General features: G+C 50.7%; 2 protein-coding genes across 6 annotated transcripts in view; one reads left to right on the forward strand and one right to left on the reverse strand.

Moving 5' to 3' along the window:
- SYT13 (synaptotagmin 13) overlaps positions 1-8,108 on the forward strand; it is a 35,881-nt gene extending 27,773 nt beyond the window's left edge. Inside the window, exons 5-6 of the mRNA XM_010964634.3 lie at positions 3,558-3,687; positions 5,534-8,108. Coding sequence (XP_010962936.2) covers positions 3,558-3,687; positions 5,534-5,838 — 435 coding nt within the window. The 3' untranslated portion in view covers positions 5,839-8,108. The remainder of the gene's footprint in view (positions 1-3,557; positions 3,688-5,533) is intronic.
- Positions 8,109-11,936: 3,828 nt separating this feature from the next.
- PRDM11 (PR/SET domain 11) overlaps positions 11,937-21,270 on the reverse strand; it is an 85,849-nt gene continuing 76,515 nt past the window's right edge. For all 5 annotated transcript variants that reach the window (XM_074372129.1, XM_074372127.1, XM_074372128.1 and 2 more), the window contains one exon: positions 11,937-20,919. In XM_074372129.1, the coding sequence (XP_074228230.1) occupies positions 18,755-20,919 (2,165 nt within the window). In that variant the 3' untranslated portion in view covers positions 11,937-18,754. The remainder of the gene's footprint in view (positions 20,920-21,270) is intronic.

The following is a 21,270-nucleotide window of genomic DNA, read 5'->3' on the forward strand; positions in this document are numbered from 1 at the left end:
GCCAGAGGGAGAAATCGGAACGGATGATGTGACAATGATGACAGACAGCTATGATGATGGTGAAATCTGACATATGATGAATCCTAAGATGACTAGGAGGGCCTAACCAGAGTGCTCTGATGGGGTGTTCTAGAAGGCCTGGTGTGCAGTGGTGAATGTGCTGGACTTTGAAGGAGTGACCAGGGTTGGGGGGTGTTGGTTCTAACCCGGGAGGGTTCTCCCCACCCCTTTGCTGCAATAGAAGCCATGAATGGGAAACAAGCATCTCTTGAGATGTTCAGGGAGCGGTTTCTTAGAGAGCAAACCATGGTTCCCCACAGGCCAAGGCAGCGAGGGGGTCCAGGAAAGTCAGGGCTGCAGGACACTGTATGTCTATTTAGGCCCCAGGGTCAAGGCCTTGTCTGACGACCTGCCATGATGGTGCCGAAAAGGAACCTTCTGGATGGCCAGTCTCTCAACCAGCTGGTCAGTGCCTTATCTGGAGACAGTTTAGCCCACAAAGCCTAAAATAGTTGCTCTCTGGCCTTTTACAAAAAAAGTTTACCTTTTATAGGATCAGGGTCATGACCCCCATGGTAGAGTAATAAAAATCCTGAAAAGAGCACTAAGTTTTGAGCACTTGCCATCTATCAGTTGCTGCACCAAGTTCTGTCCCCAGTCAGCCAAGCAGAAATGGCATCAGCACTGCCGCATTTACAGGCAGGAGAACTGAGGCTCTGCACAGCTCAGTAACCTGCACAGGGTCGCCCAGGTGGGACAAGGCAGGCTTGGCCTTGAGGCCAGGTCGATCTAGTTGTACATCCTGCGTTGTCCTCCAGCTGCCGGGCGATGTAAGTGCCTGGCAGTGTGTATGTGGCGTAGTCGGCAGGCGCCTTTCCTGATGGACGCTGCGGGGTGGGGAAGTACACTCACTTTCCACCTGCTCCGCTTTTTCCTATGATCTCTCCAGGCTCAGAAAATTGATAAACGTTGACAGCCACTCTCAGCTGAAAACCAGGCTGTTCCAAAGCACACTAATTAGTGGGCGATCTGGGACTTGTGTGGAATCACAGTTGGGGCCCCTGGGAAGAGGAGCCCGATACTTCGGTTTATCCAGATGGTAAACCAGCTCTCTCCAGAGATGGAGGGGCTCCCCCTAGGGCTTTGGAGAATTTGGTGCTGCTCCCAAAAGGTGGAAATCCAGCCTATCTGGGCAGAAGTCTCAGGCACGTAATCTACTTCCATGCTTTCCCCTAGAAGAACAGAAATTGTGCATTTATTCCACAGATACCTTGTCTGGTTTCCTCTGTGGGTCAGGCACTATGCCAGGAGCTGGGGACACAGAGTGATGAGGACAAAGGCCTGCCTTCATGGCTCGTCCATCCTAATAATCATCACGCTCTCTGTAGCTATCACTGTTCCACAAATGTACTTTCCCGTCCACTTGCACCTGCTTGCCCCAAATGTGAACGATCTCAGATGGAGATGGTTCTCTCAGTGTGCGTGGCAGGAGAGAGCCCCAAGGCCAGGCTAGGGAGCCTCTCGCCCCAGCTGGAGGGTGCAGGCTGATGTGAGCAAAGTAGTAGAGCCATCAGTCGCTGTAGCCTGCATGATTTCTCCTCTCGGTCAGAATGGGTTAAAGGAGGTGTCAGCAGCGCCCCAGTTCTCACCGGAAGACACTCGTCCAAAAGTGACATGTGCGTCACCAGGGACTACAGAATGACCCACTCTGAGGGCAGCTTGAATGATTCTTTGAGCATTCGAGAGAAAGATAGGGGGTGGGGAAAACCAGGAAGAGGATGGAGAAGTAAAGAGGATTATTTTTGTCAGCAGGTACTTTAAGCAGCAGAACTGAGGGGGCAGCTGCTGTTAAACTTCTCCAGCTGTGGTGCTGCTGGCACCCCACACAGAGGTGATGAGCCCTTCACCTGTCCTGGGGGGGGGGATGAGGACTCAAGTCGGGTCCCCCTGTGGCCACAGCCCTGGCCAACAGAGGATGTCCAATAAGTGCCGTTGAATCAGGAGGTTGGTGCCCATCCCAGCTCTGCTGCCACCTTTCTGGGCATGTGTCTGAGCCTCAGTTCCTTCAGTGTGATGAGAGATCTGCCCGCGGAGGATGCTGGAGAACCATGGGCTTAGGGCTTGGGCTTTGCTATCAGACCAGAACCCCAAGGCTCAGTTTTGCTGCTTACTGTCTGCATGACCTCAGGCAGTGAAGTGCCCTCTCCGAGCATTAGGGTATTCTGCTTAAAATTGGAACGAGATCTGTATCCCTCTTACTCCTGTTGTCCGGAATTATTCCATCACATGACTAGCCAGTTAGGGCTAGTTCAATTGCTGGGGTTGTATTGAAGACGTTTTTCCTGGATAAGAGGTGTGACCCAGGCAGAGCGCTGGCCAGCTCCTCCATCCAGCCTCACTCCAGAAATCCAGACTGGCTTCCATCCACCCAGAAGCAATGTTCCCACTTAATAATCTCAATAAGTTGTGATTGCCCTTCCTTGATAACTAACAGTAATAGTCAAAGCAAGGAGGCAGATGCTGTAGTGTGTGCTTGGCACTGCTCTAAGCCATTAAGTAAATGTTCATTTAATTTTCACAATCCCATCAGGTGGAGATATTATTTCCATCTTGCAGATGAGGAAATGGAGGTTTGGGGAAGTGAAATAACTTACCCAAGATCACAAAGGTACTAAATGATCAGATTGGCATTCAGATCCAGATAGTCAGATTCCAACGTCTGTCCCCTTAGCACTGCCCTTGGACTGTGACCACCTCCTACAGGGACTCTTGGTCATTTTTGTCCCTCAATGTATTTGTTCAAGTTGCAAGCAAGTTCTTGGAGGAATCTCAGTAGAAACACTGTAAAGCTACAGAGCAGGGACAGACATGCTGGAAGCTTCGCAGAGGCATCAGCACCTCCCGCAAAGCGCAGTTACTGCCAGCATCTCTGGTGCCTTTCCTCCCATCGTATGCCCGGCCTTTTGTTGACAAGGTTGGCCATTCTGTTGACCAAGCCAGGCCCTGCTCAGCATTAGTACATCACTTTATTGACTCTCTCAGTCCTGTGGGGGCTGGAGGGACTCTTTCTTCAAACAGAGTTAGGTCTTACAACTCCCCACTGTCCCAGGAAACTGATCTATCAGTGCAGTGGTTCTCAAACTGTGTTCCCTAGAACCCTAGGGTTCTACACAGATGCCACAGGAGCCAGAGTAGGGGTGGGGTGGGGGTGGGCAGTGGTTGGTAATGAAAGTAAGAGAGGGTCCTGGCCCTCTGTCCTTGCCACATCCTGAATGGCATCTCTTTGGTCCGTTTCATATGCTGGGTTTGAATATAAGCTATTTGGAAAAATTACCTCTTGTGGCAAACGAAACACACTCATATTGAAACACATGCTACATAGAATTCCTCTGTGCCGTCCTCCTTTCCGCAAAGGTGGAGAAACCAGCATTGATAGGTAAATGGTTTCGAGGAGGCCTGCTGGATACAAGCCCAGTGTGACCCCAGCCTCAGCAACAGTTCATGGATCAGAAGCATCCCTAAATGAAGCTCCCTCCTCATCCCCTCTTCTGTCTCAGGAGCCGTCTGCTGGAACTGGAGAGGTCCTTCTGTCCATCAGCTACCTCCCGGCTGCCAATCGCCTCCTAGTAGTGCTGATTAAGGCCAAGAACCTCCACTCTAACCAGTCCAAGGAGCTCCTGGGGAAGGGTGAGTGAGGTGTGGGAGGGGAGCCAGGACCCCTTTCTGCCTCTCAGAATGTGTGCAGATAGGGAGGTGGCGGCAGGGAGACAGTGAGGACAGGTAAGCAGGGAGGTAGAACACGAGTCCATTGTGGAGTCAGCCTCAGCTGTGTCTTCCACCCCAAATTCACGAACCGCTTTTGAAGGACACATTCTCTTCTTTAAATTTATATCCTGGGCCAAGCCCATCCATTAGGGCCCAGGTATAAGCAACCTGGGGCTCCCCTACCTTGCAGATCCACCATGAGAAGACTTCCCCATGAGTCATAGGAAGCCCAGGGTCAGACTGTAGCCACAGAGTGGAGTATCTGGGCTGGAGGGGAAACTTGGCCCAGCCCTCATCACCCAGACCTGGCTGGACCCACCTTATGAGCCAGTGTTGGGAAGCCCGAGGTCTCCTCCTCCAGTCTCAGCTGGCTACCACTGTGCTCCCTATGCCCACCCTAAGCTCCTCTCTCTTCTCAGCCTTTACCAACCTGCCATCCCCACACCAGCTGAGTGTGGGTGATGGCAGAAGGTGTGTGGGAGCATGGACTGAGGCGGCCTGAAGCTTAGGGCATCTGCACCCCACATATCCAAATAAACATCACTTCAACATTCTGGAAGCCTCGGTTTTTCCTTCTGGATTCCCCAGCACAGGCTCCAAGTCTTAGGGACCAAACAGGCTCTCTCATCAGAGCATGAAAGCAGCATTGGTTAGTCGTATGATACCTGGACTGAGTTAAGTGCTCATAGCAGGATATAAATAAATAGATATGTGTGGCAGAAAACAAACAAGAATTGCCTCCACATTCAGAACATTTGAGCAAGAGATTTGGGGCAAATGAAATCAGAAGAGTTGGTCTGGCTGATGTTCCTGAGTCAGAGGTCAGAATTCAATGCTTTGTCCTCATCCCCATCCCTGTCCCAGACACGTCTTTGCCTCCTTCTCTTCCCCCCACCCCCTGTTTTTATAGCTCCTATCAGGACAATTATAGCTCAACACTTTATCTCTCAAATATCTCTGCTGAAATAACAAACTAACCACCTGGGGGTGATAATTATAGCAATAAATAGAGAGTAACAATTATTCTCACACTGGCTTGGGAAACCTTGACTAAGGAAAACACAGCCCTAGTCCTGATCCTGATGCTACAGGAAAGCATGTTTAGTGACCTGTTTACCGATTTCCTGGAGGCTGCTCTGTTGGTGTAGGGCCCGTGGGGGTCAAGGCAGGCTGCCCTCACCCTCCACATGAAGTCAGGATCCTCGAGTAAAACTTGCAAAAGAACAGATGAGAACTCAACCAACTAGCAGGAGACCTACTGTCTTAATAGTAGACAAACATGCTTGGATGGAGACCCAAAGGGGTGATGATGAGAGGATGGGTTTGTTTTTCTGGTCTGAGTTTAAAATCAAGCTGCAGGACATCTGAGCTGTCATCCTGGGCTTGGTATGATGTGGGACATGAAGACACTCGGAAGGGCTCACGACAAAGCTTTCCTGGCCATCCTTCAGCCTGACCCAATCAGGAGCCACTCATTGACCAGCCTTATATGTTGTGCTATGGTCTGTTTTCCATACTTGAGACAGGAGCTTTTGTCGTATCCCCATGTTGAGACCAGGGCGTGCCATATGGTGCCATAACTGTTGAATGAATACATGGCCCATGAGGTAGGGGGAGGGGTGGGAGAGAGGGGGCCTCAATGCAGATCTTGAGCCAGAGACCCTGTCTCCCCATCCCCAAAAGGGAGCATCCTCCAGGGTCCCACCACACTCCAGAAGCTCACTCTTGGCCCTTCCCTCTGTCTCTTTTCCCCTCTGCCCCTCCTCAGATGTCTCAGTCCGGGTGACCTTAAAGCACCAGGCTCAGAAACTGAAGAAGAAGCAGACGAAACGAGCCAAGCACAAGATCAACCCTGTGTGGAACGAGATGATCATGTTTGAGCTGCCGGATGACCTGCTGCAGGCCTCCAGCGTGGAGCTGGACGTGCTGAGCCAGGGTGCCGAGGGGCAGAGCTGCACGCTCGGGCGCTGCAGCCTGGGCCTCCACGCCTCGGGCTCCGAGCGCAGCCACTGGGAGGAGATGCTTAAGAACCCGCGCCGGCAGATCGCCATGTGGCACCAGCTGCACCTGTAGCCGGCCACCGGGGCTGCCTCCCTCCTTGGGCACAGCCCGTCCCTCCAGCCCCAGCTGTCCTCTGTGACCTCCTCTTGTGCCCTATCCACATTCTGACACCAGAAGACAGACATATGTGCAGAGACCTGGACCCTATTCCTCTCCCATCACACTCTCGTTTCTAAAAAATGAGCAAGGCTGGGCAGGGCAGGGCAGAGACGGGACATCTGGGTCACTGAGGAATGCATTTCGTTCTGGGTTATTGAAGAGATGCTTATCAAATTATCAAACACAGCTCATGTGCAGGTACTGCAGCGGGGGTCGGGCCAGACTCAGAGAAAGCTTAACTTGGGGAATAATGGATGCAAAGGATGGGCTTTTCAAAAATAAGCATTTCATAAGTGTGGAAGGAAATGAAATCTCTTGGATCATCTCATAAGAATTAGAGACTGTCAGGGCGGGACGGAATCTTAGCCAGCATTAAATCATGCTTCTAATCCAAGCAGCAACTTGCCCAGCAGTTCTCAAACCTTAGTGTGTGAAGAATCACCAGCAGATTCCGGGACCCTGCTTTATACGTTCCAAATCCGTATTCCCGGCTGAACCCCAGGAGCCTGCATTTTTAACAAGGACTGAGTGGTTTTAATGCTGAGGCTGGGGCACTGCTCTTGAAGAAGTCCCTCTTACAACATCCTAGACGGGGTTTCACAGTCCTCATCGGGCCCCCAACACCTGGGGCAGCCAGTGTCAATGCTGGACACCTTAACTGTCAGTGTGCAATTTGGGAACTTCCATTTTTTATTTAAATATTTGAATTCTTAATGTTTTTATTTGTGCTTTTCCGCTCCTTCTCTTGGACTGAATTTTGTGCTTTCTATTAAATAATTGTATTGTCTCATCGCAAAATCAGTTTATATTATACTCGGGGAGACCTTCTATGACCAGGGAGAGGTGGGATCTCCTGTTAGTTACTGGGCACTGGTTGTCACGTCCACCAGCATCACCAAAGGGACCCTCTGAGTCAGACCCGTCCCTTCTCAGCATAGCAGTCATTTGAGGAGGAATTCAGTTTGGGGCATGTATTCATTTAGTCTGACTCTGTGGAGGTGGAGAAGGAAATGAGGTCCTTTGCAAATGTGCCTCCTTCCTTCCCGTTTTAGGGCCTGTCACCTTAATCAGTAAATAACCAGCAGCTAGGTTTCAAATCACTACCGTATTATTCCAAATAGCTGCCCACATCATTAAGTGTATTATGAGCCCTGCTGAGCGGATATAATATTTTTCTGGGAACCAGAATTCCTAGGTCCTTTTGGCGGCCACCTGTCAAATAGGACTAATGACACGGCAGCTGTCTCTATGAATGATGTGACAGATGAAATAGTTGTAGAGCTATAGGTAAAGTCATCAGACATGTCAGCAGTTGGCCTAGAAATTCATGACACTGAGTTTTACCATTCACCTAATGACAATTATAGCTCGCTATGTAAGTGTAATTAATGAGAGAGAGGATAGAAAAGCTGTGCTTCCCCACCAAAACTCCGTCTTGGTGAATTTTAAATTACCCAGAGATATCAGACAGCCAGATCAAAGTCTTCAGTAATCTTTGCATCAGCTTACCTGGTACCAGATCCATTTGCAATCTGCTACCAAATTAGAGTAACTGAGTCTGTGCGAAGACACTGGATCTTTCTTTGAAAGGAACACCTTGTCCTTTGCCAGGGAGCCTTTTCTAAGAAGTGCATGAAGCAGAGGTGAAAATAAAGTGAGAAGCCATCTCAGAGCGGGCTGTCGCCCACAAGGTGATCTGGCTCTGTCACACACACAGTGATGGGGCTAGAGAATTGGGTGTCCAGTCTCATTAATCTGTGACCCTACTTCTTGCATCAAATCCGTGTGTATTTTTTGAGCACCAACTGATCAATTGTGTGCATCTGTCCATTTCAATTGGAGATATGACTCTTAGTGTAGACTGAGTCACAAATCACCCCACATGACATTATGTAGAGAGTGCAAGACGGGAGAGCAGCTCTTCAGGGGCAATTCCTTTGGGATATAAGGGCGTCCTGGGCTGCAGGCTGCAGAAGCTTATACCAGATGGAAGTGAGGACCACCAGAAGAGAGTCCTTGTGATTTCTTTTTGCTGCCTGTGTTTCCTGTTGTCAATGCTAAGTGTGTGTCTGTTTTGCAGTCATGAACTAAAGCACAAAAAAGACGCATGAGACGTAGTCATATGTCTGGTGTCACACTTTGGAGCAAAACCTTTCAGTGGTAAATAAATAATTTCCAACAGAGTCAGTTTCCTGGTGGTTTTTTCCCCCCCTTTCCTTAATATTTTAGACATAAAATGCAGAAAAACAATTTGATAAACAGTCATGAACTCCTGCCACGTTTTATAAAACTTAACAAATAGAGTTAAAATCCCCTCAGCCCTTTGGTCAGGAGGTCACCATCCTGAATTTGGGGTTTCTCACCCCAAGCCTTTCTTTATGTTTTTACTACATAGATATAGAAACTCTGAGCACAATAGAATATTTGATATGCTTTTAATTTTAAATTGTATCACACTACTTTTGCTCCACATTAAAATTTTGAGCTTTATCCGTGCAGATATATGTATCTAGTTCATTTATTTTTTCTGTTGTTATATTATATTCCATTGTATGAATATACCACAGTCCCACTCTCCTGTTGATGTATATTTAGTAATTTCTTTCTTTTTTTTTTTTTTTTCTGTTAAAAGAAATGCTGGTGTGAATGTTCTGAAGCAAGGCCTCTTGGGGCTTTAACTTCATTCTAAAAAGGAAAATTAGGTAGAAGCTAGAGACTTCTCTTTCTCTAACATCCCCAAAAGAAATATTCCCATCACTGAAAGAATCAAGTACAGTGGCCCAGGTTTCACCTCTGCTCTGGGTAGTGGTGGGCGGGGGCTGGAGGAGGGTTCTTCCAGAGTCCTGTCATCTTAGGCCCTCCTGGTGGCTGCTACAGCCCTGGCTTCTGGAAGAAGAGGCTTAGGCATTAAGCCTGAGGCAGGGCCTGAATTTTCAGGTTAGTCGGAAATCAACCAGGTCACAGGGAATTAAAACCAAAGGCTCTTAAAAAGGATAAATGAGCCATAAAGAAAGCCTTCGCTTTCCAGGACTATGCACATTATTCTTTATTTTATATTATATACTTATTTATGATATTTTAAAGACAGCCAGGATTTTTATATTCATAATAAAATAGCAGAAGCAGGTTTTATCCCACATAGCCAAATATTGTGTAGACTATGTTTCAGAGGTAACTCTGAATATGGTCCCCAGAGCCCAAAACTAATATCTGAGAGTCTGGATTTATATACATGGAAGAGAGAAGAAGAGTTCATTGATGCTTTATACCGGGCTTCCCACTGAAGCACTTTAAATAACAAACTCTGCTCCTGCCTATAAAATGAATCAAGTCTAGAGTATTGCTTTTAAGAGCTGAGAACTTGCAGCCCAGCTGGGCTTTGTCGCTGCCACCTCCATGGTCCTGGGTAAGTCACTTGTCTCTGGGCTTGTTTCCATATCTGTAAAATAAATTTAGACAAAATGATCACTCTTCAAGCTTTAACGTTTTGTGATTCGCTAATCGAGGCTTTTCACACATACCTTTGGCCTCCAGTCTCATGCGTGAAACAAACCAAATGCACATCCATATGTACCTGCCCTCCTTGCCCTGGAATCTGGTGTCCTGACAGCCCCCCACCCACCTCCAGACAGTATGTGCAGTGTTACCTGAGGCTCTGAGTCAGTCTCTTCTCATTTGCTTAATTACTAATGGAGCTGATGGTAATTTTCCACACAAGAGTTTCTATATTTTTAGAACCAATTGGAAGCACCACCATTTCAAGAGCTCGGAACCCTAGCATCTCTCCTGTCTCCCTCCCTGGGCAGATGCCTGGCAAGGACAGAGCAGCGGGATGTGGTTGTGGATGGCTTTAGGGGGCTGGGCGTTTTCTTGGTACCAGCCTTGGAGAACTAACCCCTGCTCCCCTCCCTTGCCTCCTGAAGGTGAGCCGGCACAGATGGCCCCTGGCGGGGACCTCAGCAGCTTCTCCAAACCTGAGAGGGAGGCAGGCGCCTACCTGGGAGGAGGTGGGAGGAAGCCAGACTTAGGTCTGGAAGCCAGGCGTTGCCATAGAAACCAGTCTAGTGGTGGCTCCTCCTCAGCCGGGTGTGGTCTCCTCTCAGCACAGCCCTGGCTGGAGCCTGGTTTCCCATCCCAATCTCCCAAGTCTCTTTCTTGGTGTCTCAGGGCAGCTTGTTGGCAAGTGGGTGATAGCAGAAATGCTATTTCAGAAACTCAAGGATTTAAACCAGGGACAAGCAAGAAGAAATCTGTTTTTCCAGCGGCAAACCAACCAACCAACCCTCTACGCAGTTCCCTTTCCCTCGTGAGCCAGGTGAGGTGAGCTGCGGAGTAGAAGAAGGTACCCAGGGGTTCTCTCCAGGCTGAGAAGGAAATGGTGAATCAGGCAGAGGTCTCCACGCCAGCTGTGGTGTCGGTGTTGGTGGCTCTATATTACAAGTCACAGGAAAACCCTCACCCAGGGTAGCCCCAGGAATTCTGGGTTAGAGCAGGGAACCCCAAACATCATAGCACATGATTCATCCTGATGTAAGAGGGAACAATGACAGTGATAAGGACCCTAGTCACCATATTGTAAGTCACTACTCTGTGCTGAGCCCTGAAGACCCACTCAGAGAAGTGATTTGTCCAAGGTCTCACAGCTTATGAGAGGCAGAGTGGGGGTTTGAATCTGGTACAGTTCTAACCCTAGAGCCAGGCTCTGACTTACAACCAGTGGCCACGGGTCTTTATTGGAAAGGTAACAGATGCATAGGCAGTAGTTTCAAAATATTACCTGGAACCATGGCCTCTGAGTATCGCCATGCTGAAGGAGCCAGAGAAGTTCTCTTCCCTGGGGGAATTGAGAGCACCTGCCTAGATGGGGTGGAGCGTTTATCCAAAGGACAAGAGCAGGCTCAAGTGGAGGAGAGCTCCAATATCTCAAGGGCAACCTCGAGCTTTGTAGAGAAGGGGCAGGGTCAAGGCCAGGTGTAAGCAGGTTTCAGGTTCATGGGCAGCTGAGGAGAAGACGGAGGGAAGGGAGTGGACTAGACCTCTTCCTTACCATGTCCTCTAAGCCCTGCTTTGGGGAGACTAAATTCAAGACCAAGTGCGTATGGAAGGTCTTTCTTTTCCTTGCTTCCCAGTGATGAATTCATTAGCATGTTCCAGATAGGGCTGCAAAGGTGGGTCAAACCCAATGGCCAGCAATGGGGTGGGGCTGACCCTGATTCACCTGGGCTCGTTAGGCATGGACAGCTATGCCCCTTTGCTCCTTTCTCTCCACTCCCCCTCCCTTGGGAAAACAAGAGAACCAGAACATTCCATGGGGATTGTAGAGTGGCTTTCACGAAGGGAAGCCTCTGAGTGATCAAGGGGCAGAGAGAGACCAGGCTGGGAGGAGGATGGCAGGCACTGAGCAGGCTGAGGTTCAGAAAAGGGAAGAGGGAAGGCCCGAGACAGGTAGCTAGGAGAGGAGGAGGGCTCAGCATATTGGGAGGAAACAGTATCACCACTTTTCTGTGTCTTTATTGAATGTATGCCCAGCTTCTTTCTAAAACAATTTGGGTGAAACATTACTTATCACCCACACCCATACCAGTTCCATTAGCAAACCATCGAGGAAGGACCCCTCTCCCCCCGGGTATCAGGTCTGCCAGTGGAGAATAACACAAGGCAGTTGGAGACAGAATTAGAACCCGTTTATCTGCAATAGCTCTGTGCTTTTCCTCAAAGGGATTTTTGTGGGATAAACGCATGCGGGGGCAGATAGATTTATTTTAAATGGTTTTGGTTGCACCTCTTTTTGGCCCGATGGGTGGGCGAGACATGTAGGTTACCTGCTGGAAGTGGATGCGAATGGGGGAAAGTGAGAACTGCAGGAAGGGACTTAGAAGGCCGCCTCCTCTTCCTTCTGACCTGGCCACAGGCAGGCATCTAATCCGACACCCAAGCATGGGACCCATTCTGAATCGCACCCAGCACAGGCTGGGATAGAGGCATGAAGGCAGAGATTCGACCTCGGTGAGTAAATTTAAATGCTTTTATTAACAATCTTCTTACATTACAAGGATAATATGACAAAAGGAAAGTTTCTGCGTACATATTATGATAAACCAACATAGCTCTATTTGTATCCAGTGTTCTAGGTCCCGTCACACAGGTACTATAAAGCGTAGTCTGCAAAATAATAACATCAAGAGTTTTTTTTTAAGAAAGAAAGTATTAACATATTAATATGTATGTGATAATAGACTCCTAGGTATTTCCCCCCACCCCCACTTTATTTTTCCTTTGTGATTGAAATGAAATGGTTCAGCAGCGTGGGGGTGGAGAGAAGGAGAGAGACGGGGCTGAAAAAAGACGGAATCAGACTGCTGGCTCTTCCGGAGAGACAAAAGTGAAGACTGATGGGTGCCCCGAGGGCAGCCTGGCCCGTGTCTTTTTGTGAGCAGTTGGAACCGGCTGTCCTCCTCTGGACGGAGGGCCCGGCGCCCTTGACGCCCCATGGTGCGCGCTCTCTCTGAGGTACAGTGCATTGTGGGATTGCAACCCGGGGATGCCCACCCCCGGCCACGGGTCTGGTCCACCGCAGCGGGAGGCTCCGGCCGGGCCTGGTCTCTCTTGAACCAGGCACTGGAGGGTGTTCGGAGACCTGGTTGGCAGCTAGCTGTGGCTCGAGGAGACCCAGGCGGACGTGGAGGGGAGAAGAGGTGGGCATTGGCAGAACAGACCCGCCCCGGACGGTAGGTACGGGGGCTCTGCTGGAGACTGAGGTAAGTTGGTAAGATGGTAGGGAAGAGCAGGACAGGGTCGGAGGAGGCCCAGAGATGGGAGATAAGCGCCTTTGGTGAGCCAAAAGGCAGAGGCTGGTCTAGAGAGCAGGGGATGCAGTGGCCCTCTGTCTCCCATCATCTGTAGCCCCTCCTTCCCAACCTCTCCGGGAAAAAAAACGACCGAGAGAAACCTGGAAGTGAACGGGTTTCTGATTCTGTCAGGGCTGCACAAGCCCTTCGTCGTGCTGCCAGTGGCACCAGTGATCCCTCAGGCCCCCAGACATCCCCGCCATGTAGGGGTGGGAGCAGGGAACAGGCTGAGGAAGGCGCCCTCCCCAGAGGAAGTGGGTGAGCTTGGGGCATCCGGCTCAGCCTCTGCCTCGAGTCACAGAATCAGAACAGTGTATGTGAACTAAGCCTGCCTGTTGCGGTGCCGGTGGGGTGAGGGCTCACTGGGCCTCCGTGCAGGAGAGGGAAGAGCGTTGTCCTGAGTACAGCCAGCAGCAGCAGCTGTGCAAAGTGGGCGGGGCCAAAGCCCTGCTTCTGAACTTGAGTTGCTACTGAATTTATGAGTGTGCGGATACGTCTCTCTCACCCTTCCCCATTAGCTGATGCCCCCTGCTCTGGCCAGAAAGCCTCTGGATGGTGGGCAGCGCCGGCTGGCGATGCTGTCCTGGCAGACGGTGATGGAGTGAGCCAGGGAGGCCAGGACGGCTGTACTTCAAGGTTTGGCCTCTAGGGGGCAGCAAAAACATCCAAAGGGGTTGGGGGCGGCATCTTTCCTGGACCTTTCTGGATCCAATTTGCACCTTTCCTATTGCCACCAACGCTGCTCATTCCTGTGCTGGGCGGGTATTTGGGGAAATTGTGCAGTGGTCCCTCCACCAGGGGTGAGGGACCACATCCGACTGCCAAGCAGCAGTGACCACCCAAGCGTAGGCTCGCAGGGGGATGAAAGGGGCACTTCAGCTGGAGCTCAAGGGGTGAATATCTCCTTCCAAACTCAGACCAAGTCTGTGGGAAAGGAGAGAAAGTGCACGGAGAGGGCCAGGACCTGGCTGCTCTCTTCTCCAACACTGCAGGTAGGAGGCCCCGTTCCCAGCAAACCCTGCCTGCTCAGCTCCCCCATCGGCTCCCCTGCAAAGGCTCTGCCTCCTCCCTCTTCTCACAACACAGCGACAGGCTTTCCTGCTGCTCTCCCAGCTCTCTATAGACTATTTTTATATCTATTTAAAACATAGAAATGTATAAATATATAGGATATTATTTATAGATATATAGACGTGATTTAATCTCTTACTCTGTGTGTATACGTACTGCATATGTCCATATATACAATATATATGCTGTAGCATTTGTATTATACACTGCACATACCCCTGCTTCCATGCACTCTCCTAGGGAGACTGGATTGCATAGGTATTTCCAGGGTGATACCACTTGAAGGGGTGGGGGGTTGGGGAGAGCCAGATGGAAGAGGAGGGCCGTACCATTTTCCTCCCAAAAGGGCACTTTTTCTTCCTCTGGCTAACACACAAAGATCACCTAAAGGCTTCTTAAAATATCACAGCTCCATCCACTTAGCTAAAGCACCCTGTCAACAGAGAGCAGAGAGAGGCCTCCCCCAAGCAGGAGAAGGGCCCTGTGTATCTCTTGACATATAATCTTCCCTCCTCAGGATTGGGGGAGGAAGCCAGCCTAGAACCCGGGGCCCAGCACCGCCTCTCCCAGGAGGCTGGTGTCTGGAATGGGACTGTCCCAAGCTCACCTGCCCTCCAAACAAGCCTTTCTTGTCTAAGGAGGCCTGGCTTCCCCGCTTTGGCTGACCCAGGCTGGCCTGGCTGGGCCTGCTGCTTGAAGAGGCGAGGGGTGTGTCAGGTCCAGAGCCTCCTGCCCAAATTGGGTGTAGGCACCAAGAAAAAGCACAAATCCTACTTGGAAATCTGCCCAGACCAGAAGCCACAAGCAGATCTAGAGACAGAATCCCTGCTCCTACAGGGTGTGGGAGAGTGAAGCAAAGGGGAGGGGGAAATCTAGAAGAGAAGTTGTATTTCACCTCCCAAGCCACTTCCTGGATCCCCGAGGCTCCAGGTGACCAGCTAAAACGGTGCCCGCCCCCCGAGCCCAGACTGGGCCAAGTCTGTAATCCATCCCAGTCTTTCCACCATTATTTTCAGCATTCTACATGCTTTTGCCTGTTTCCTCCTTCTTGGTATCTCTTCTAAACAATGAGAAAATATTAAACATCACCTTAAATAATGATAAGGTCCTTCCTCCAAATGAAAGGGTCAACATAAGCAAGTCAAAAAGAGGGGGCTCAGCAAGACAACTCAACTTGGAAACATGTAGCAGGGGCCCCAGCTGCCCTCGATTCAGGGCCCAGCACTGAACGCGGCCATCCAGGGGTCCTGGAGGTCGAGCCTGCTCTCATCCTCAAGTGAGAATGAGGAAACGAGGGTCTGCCCAGAGCTATAGGATGTCGCCCATAGCCAGCCAAAAAAAAAAAAAAAAAAAAAAAAAAAGAGAAAAGCTGGTGTTGTGGATGCCTGGACTCTCACATTCAACCAGGCAGGCAAAACTTGGGGATTCAGACATGGCAGGAGTGCAGCCAGGGCTGGGCTGTCCTCAGGTTTCACAGACACAAGATGGCAATGAGCCTTTTCTCCCTCCATTGAGGAAAAGAAGACCATTTGAACCACAAGGGCTTCTGGCTCCCAAGCTCCACGATGTATCTGCTTGGCGTAGTTAGCCACAACCTGATCTCACTTCCCACCTGCTCCAGGAACCGAAGAAAGTCACTTATCAGACAACCTAGTGAGGACGAGTCTCAATGCCAGAGACACAAACCTTTCATTCTAAGCCACTGGCAATCCTAAGCCAGGGGTTGAATTTAAAGACTCTGTCTCATCCAAAGAGACCACATTTGGGATGCAAGGGCCCCCTGACCACAGCTTTTTAAACCTGCCCAAGGGAGCTTAGACTACCCAAGCATGTGCTTCCCTGGGCTAGACCCTGAGGGTCCCCTCAACCCAAGTGTCCTTCTCAAGGAGGCAGAGGAGTGGATACGCCTTGAAGGGAAATCATGGGTAATTGCGTGCAGCATTCACAGGATAGATGCACTGGAGCCTCTGGGGAATAAAGACTCTGTGTAAATTGCAGTGGTGTGTCACCCAAATTGCTCCCTGTCCCAAGGCAAAGTGGCCTTCAGAGTGACATGAGTGCTGGGAGTTAGAGCCACATCCCTAGACCTCAGGACCCTCCAGAGAGCTCTTCCTCTCCAAGGACTGGAGTCTGGCTGGGCGGGGGACAGGCTGCTTCTGGCCCAGAGGCAGGTGGCCAGCTCCCAGCTCTTTCTCTGGAAAGACAGGGTAGACACTGGCATTGGCCCAAAGGATATTTTTTCCCCTCTGGATAAAAATTTGAGTTAATTTTAGCCATGGCCTCCTGAGAGGAAACAGTCGCAGCCCTGACAAGGTATCAGGCAGACATCAGTGATTCTCTCCTGGTTTTCTAACGAGTGGTCCAGGGGATCTCCTGATCTCCTGACATATGGGGTGGGGAGGAACAGAGGCGAGCAGGAGAAGGTGTAAGGCAACTGTCGGCTAGAAGAAAGGACCCCGATCTACTGTTTCTGGCCCACCTTGCCAGCCATCTCTGCCCTCAACCCATCTTAGCTTGTGCGATGTTCAAAGAAAGCTCCTGCAGACACGGTAGTTTGGGTGTGTGGTAGAGAGGGTTGGGGAGGGAAAGGTGGACCCTTGTGCTTTGCACTTGACCACAGTTACTAACCCTGATGGGAGGAGAAGCGGGAGAGATGACATTGGCTTAAAGGTGAGAAGTGGATGAGGCTGGGCATTTCAAAGCATGAGAAAGGGCACCGGGCCTTTCCTTGCCGGTTCCTGCTAACTCTCTCCTTGTTCAGAGGAGGGTGTGACCAGGGAAGGGGGTGGGGTGGGGTGAATGTCACCAGGCAGGGGTGCATTGATTTGTTGAAGAAGGCAGCATATGAAGCCTGGCAGTGGGACAGTCAGAGAAAACCAGTTGGTTTTTTGTTTTTGTTTTTTAACATGCTACATCACTGTTGAAAACAAAGTTTCAAAAATAATATATAATATATATAATATATTTATATAATGAAAAGCTATTGACTAGCAGCAATGATTCTAAAGTTATCTTAGCACCAAGACCATGGGGGTGGGGGGGAGGGATCTGTTGGGGGGTGAAGATCTGACGGGACAAGGAAGGGGAGGTGACATGTTCAGTGTTGATGACAGTTCCACTATGGTTCTCAATGGTGGCTTGAGACCTCAGAGACAAGATAAACCAAGAAGGAAGGAAGCCACCACAGTTTTGTAATGTCTGAGCTGAGTAGGTTGGGATGCTGGGGCCGCACCTGTGGCCAGATCACACCATCTTTGCCCACCCTCTGCCAGCTGAGAGGGGTGGCTCCCGGCAGACCACAGGCAAGGCAGATCTTCCTCCCTCCCCCAAGTACGACCTGCACCCACAATTTAGGATCTCTGCATATCACATATGCATACATCAGATGTGGAAACATGAACAGACGTTTTTAACAGCTCACGCACATTTTTTTTAAAACTCCCTTGCGAGGTATACTGGTAATGAAATGAAAAAAAAACATTGATCAAGACTCCTCTAGCTTAAACCACGACTTGCCTCAGGGAGTAGGCAAGTGGCTATTTCTAAAGCTTATATCGCGGGTGTGTGTGTGTGTGTGTGTGTGTGTGTCTGTGTGTGTGTGTGTGTAGGCTGATGCCTTGAGAGTCCTGTCCTACCTCTTGTTTACTCCTTTCCTTTAGGACATCTCTACCCTGTTCAAAAAAGGAAGTGTTCACAGGCATAGATTCCTTACCCACTTTCCCACTACCTTCCAGCCAGGCTTCAGGGCTTGTCATCAGCCTGGTTGCAGAAGAAGGACTCAATCTCTAGAGACTCTCATTGGAGTTACACGTAACCCAGGGCACAACTTGCATTGACATCTCCTGCCACTGAACTCTAGCAGGCATTTCTTGATTATTAAAGGAAAAAAAATAACCCCAACATATATGATTATAAAGACAGAGTATAAATAATTCATGTAAGTTGAATACATACTTTTCATTTTACTTGTTTTAAGCCAAAAATCACTGCCCTACTGGGGTCTGGACTTTTTGGCTCTTCACTTCACCCTCCCTCCCCACCCTAGCCCAGGATCTGAATGGAATTATATTATGTTATCCCACACCAGGTAAAAAACAGGAATGCAAAGAGCTCGAGCCCTCGCCCTTCCCCAGGATTTCAAGCTCGGTTGTAAGGCGATTTTGCCTTCGCTATAGCAGGTAAGATGTTTGGGATCCAGGGGGCTGGAAGGAGGGACTCAAAGCCCAAGGACGGGAGAGACACCAGAGGTGGGGAGTGGCAGGTGTCACAGTCTGACCGACACTTTTGTTTCTTTCTGGGACAATGAAGGAACGCTCGTCAGGAAATGAACAAAAACCTCTCAAGCTGAAGTCGGGTGGGTGAGGGGAGAAGTCAAACACCCCAATCCAGCTACCCAGCCCACCCCATCCAAAATCAGAGATCTGATTCAGCTGGACCTGCACGTCCATGAAAAGGCCAAGAACCCCCCTTCGTAAAACCAAACGAGGAAGTAAAAGGCAAGAACATACACCCAAACCCAAACCCCGCAACCCCCAAACAAGAACATAAACAACACGAGCTACCTAAAGGTGATGACAGACCCGTCATTTTAGCTTATGCGTTGGTTGACTGTGAGGTGGGAACACGTGTGGCCCCAGCACATGCTTCTGTGAGTGAAGATGAGTTTCCACATGTGTCGCAGCTGCCAAATTTCGTAGACTAGAGTCAATTGCCGACATTATTCCTTTCTGAAAGCTCCCAGTAGCTTCTGGTGGACGTGTCACCTTGGTTTTTAAAATTTTTCAGTGTGGGTTTATATATATATATATATATATATATAATATAATATATATTTATATAATATATCAAAGCTTATGAGTATAGATTAAAAAAATATTCAACAGCTTAGTGAATCCTGCAACGCCGGCTCCCTAAATATCCGGATAAAACTCTGACCCGTGGTCCGCGGTCTGCAGCACCGGCTTCTGTTCCAGGGCAGACATCCTGCTTAGGACCTCGGCAGACAGTGTGTAACTGTTGCCGGACTTCTCCTCGAACCAGCTGTCCAGGGCTCGCTTGGCATCAAAGTTGGCGATTGGAGGGCCGTTGACAGCGATGGTCAACAGGTCACTGAGCTGCTCCAGAGTCAGGCGAGAGCGGTGGTTTTTGCGAACTCGCTGCAGAGCGTTGCGGCCTTTCTCGCAGCAGGCAGTGGAAGTGGGGAGGACTTTGAGGACCTGGATGATCTTGTTCAAGAGCGGAAACCTCTGCTTGTACTTGCAAATGTGGCCGATCAGGTCTTTGAAGCCATTTTTGGTATAGTAATCAGCCTTGAGTTCTCGCCACTCCATCAGCAGACTCCCCCGGGGGTCCAGCCCTTCCCTACAGACATCCCGGGAGAAGGTGGGGATGGTCTCTAGGTGATCAAATATCTGAACCATGTCCTCCTTGCCGTAGCTCACGAGTTCCTCGCTGTTCCTGGGCCAGGTGGCCAGGTCGAACACCTGGCAGGCCTTCACGAAGAGCCGGCTGCGGGAGTCGAACCTCTGAGCTAGGATCACTTGGGTCTTCTGGCAGATCTTCTCCCGGATGGACTGGAACTTGGCTTCGGCCACCCTGAGGTTCTTCATCGCGATGCCATTGAAGCTCTCTCGGAAGTTCTCCTCGAACTCCTGCAGGTACTCCCCGGGGGAGTCGGCCAGCCGGCTGATCTCCTGGATGGCCTCCTCGATCTTGTCATCCACCTGGGACACCAGGAGGTACTCACCTTGGAAGACGTAGGCCAGGCGTGAGAGCACGGCGATGACATCCAGGAGAAAGTAGATGAGCTTGATGGACTGGTAGTCCATGAGGAACTGCAGCAGGGCCAGCGCGATGGCTGAGGCGTCCGCCCTCTGGGTCTGGCTGCTGATGTCCTTGAGGTGGGCCACCACCTCCAGGTAGTCCTTGATGAGGGCATTGAGGACGTTCTGCTCTCCGATGATCCACCGCACAGCCCGGATGTCCCCCAGGAACTCCGTCTCCTCGCAGAGGGTGGAGGCCGTGGACCGCAGCTCACACATGAGGCGCGGCGAGTAACGGTAGAAACTCAGCAGCTGCTTCAGGTTGTTCTCCAGCTCCTCCAGGCAGGGGAGCTCCTTCCCGCTGATGGCATCCAGGATCTCCAGGTGGGGCCGGTGCACCATGAAGGGCAGGCACAGCAGCCAAGGCAGCGTCTTGCGGATCGTCATGAACATGCTGGCACGCAGGCTGGCTGTGACGTTGGCCCCGTCTATGCCCAAGCCTACGGTGGGCTTCTCATCCTGCAGCCGGATGCCCAAGGTGGAAAAGGCCCGGTCCAGCGCCTGGAGATAGCTCTCTGTGCTGGAGAACCCCAGTTCCTGCAGGGACAGGAACTCCGTGGCCGGGGGCCCGTCACTGCTGGTGTATTGGACGTAGACGGCCACCGTGTCGGCCAGCAGGTCGTCGCTCTGCCCGTCCAGGATGATACTGAGGCAAGGCGACTGGCGGATGCGCTCCACCAGGTCTTCGCGCAGCGCCCGGGCAATGTGATGGATGAGGATCTGGCAGTCTCCCTCGTTCATGTACTGGTCCACCACCTTGAGCTCGCACTTCCTCAGCAGCTCGGCCAGGGGCCGGAAGTCCAGGTAGGGCCTGCCCTCCAGGGCCAGGTGGTAGGCGGTGTTGAAGAGCAGGGTCATGTTGCGACACATCTCCTCCGTCTTCTCGGGGTGCATGCGGAGCTTGTACAGCTGCAGACACTTCTTGTGCAGGTTGCTCTGGCTGTGAAGCTTGATGGTGTGGATCTTGAACTGCTTGGAGCCGATGATGAAGGCCGAGGTGCGGGAGGACTGCACCGTGTACTGGCGGCAGACGTGGCACCACATCTCGTTGAGGGTCGGGGAGTACCGCAGGAACCAGAACTTCTTCAGCCACTCCTGCTTGAAGCGCCGGATTCGGCGCCCGGTGGCCGATGACATCTTGGAGGGCTCATCCGTGGCGGTCATCATATCATTGGAGACGGATTCGTCTGCCGAATCAACCTCCTGGTCATCGTCCTCCATGATGGCGGGGCCGGACACCATGCTTTCTGAGGCTGGAAGACAAATGGGAAAGAAACATTTATACCTGGTGGGAAAAAAAGTAAATTTTTCCAAAATGAAGGAAATAGTGCCCAAAAGGTAAGTGTTGCATTCTGTGACACAGAAGCCAACGTGTGTCTTATCCTCTTTGGGGATTAGCCATGGTGGCCACCATGCTCTGGGATGCCTGCCCTCACCCTCCACTAGTGGGCGCTCAAGGAACTTAAATGTTCCGTATCAGCTGAACAGCACAACCAGGAGAGCAGAGCTGATGGAGGAACTTAGCACATCAAACATTCCATAGTCATACAGCGAGGAGGTGGGACTCATCCCACCACTAATGTGGTCAGGGGAGGAGTGCTGCC

Source organism: Camelus bactrianus, chromosome 10, assembly GCF_048773025.1.
Source record: "Camelus bactrianus isolate YW-2024 breed Bactrian camel chromosome 10, ASM4877302v1, whole genome shotgun sequence".
In the NCBI taxonomy this organism is placed as follows: domain Eukaryota; kingdom Metazoa; phylum Chordata; class Mammalia; order Artiodactyla; family Camelidae; genus Camelus; species Camelus bactrianus.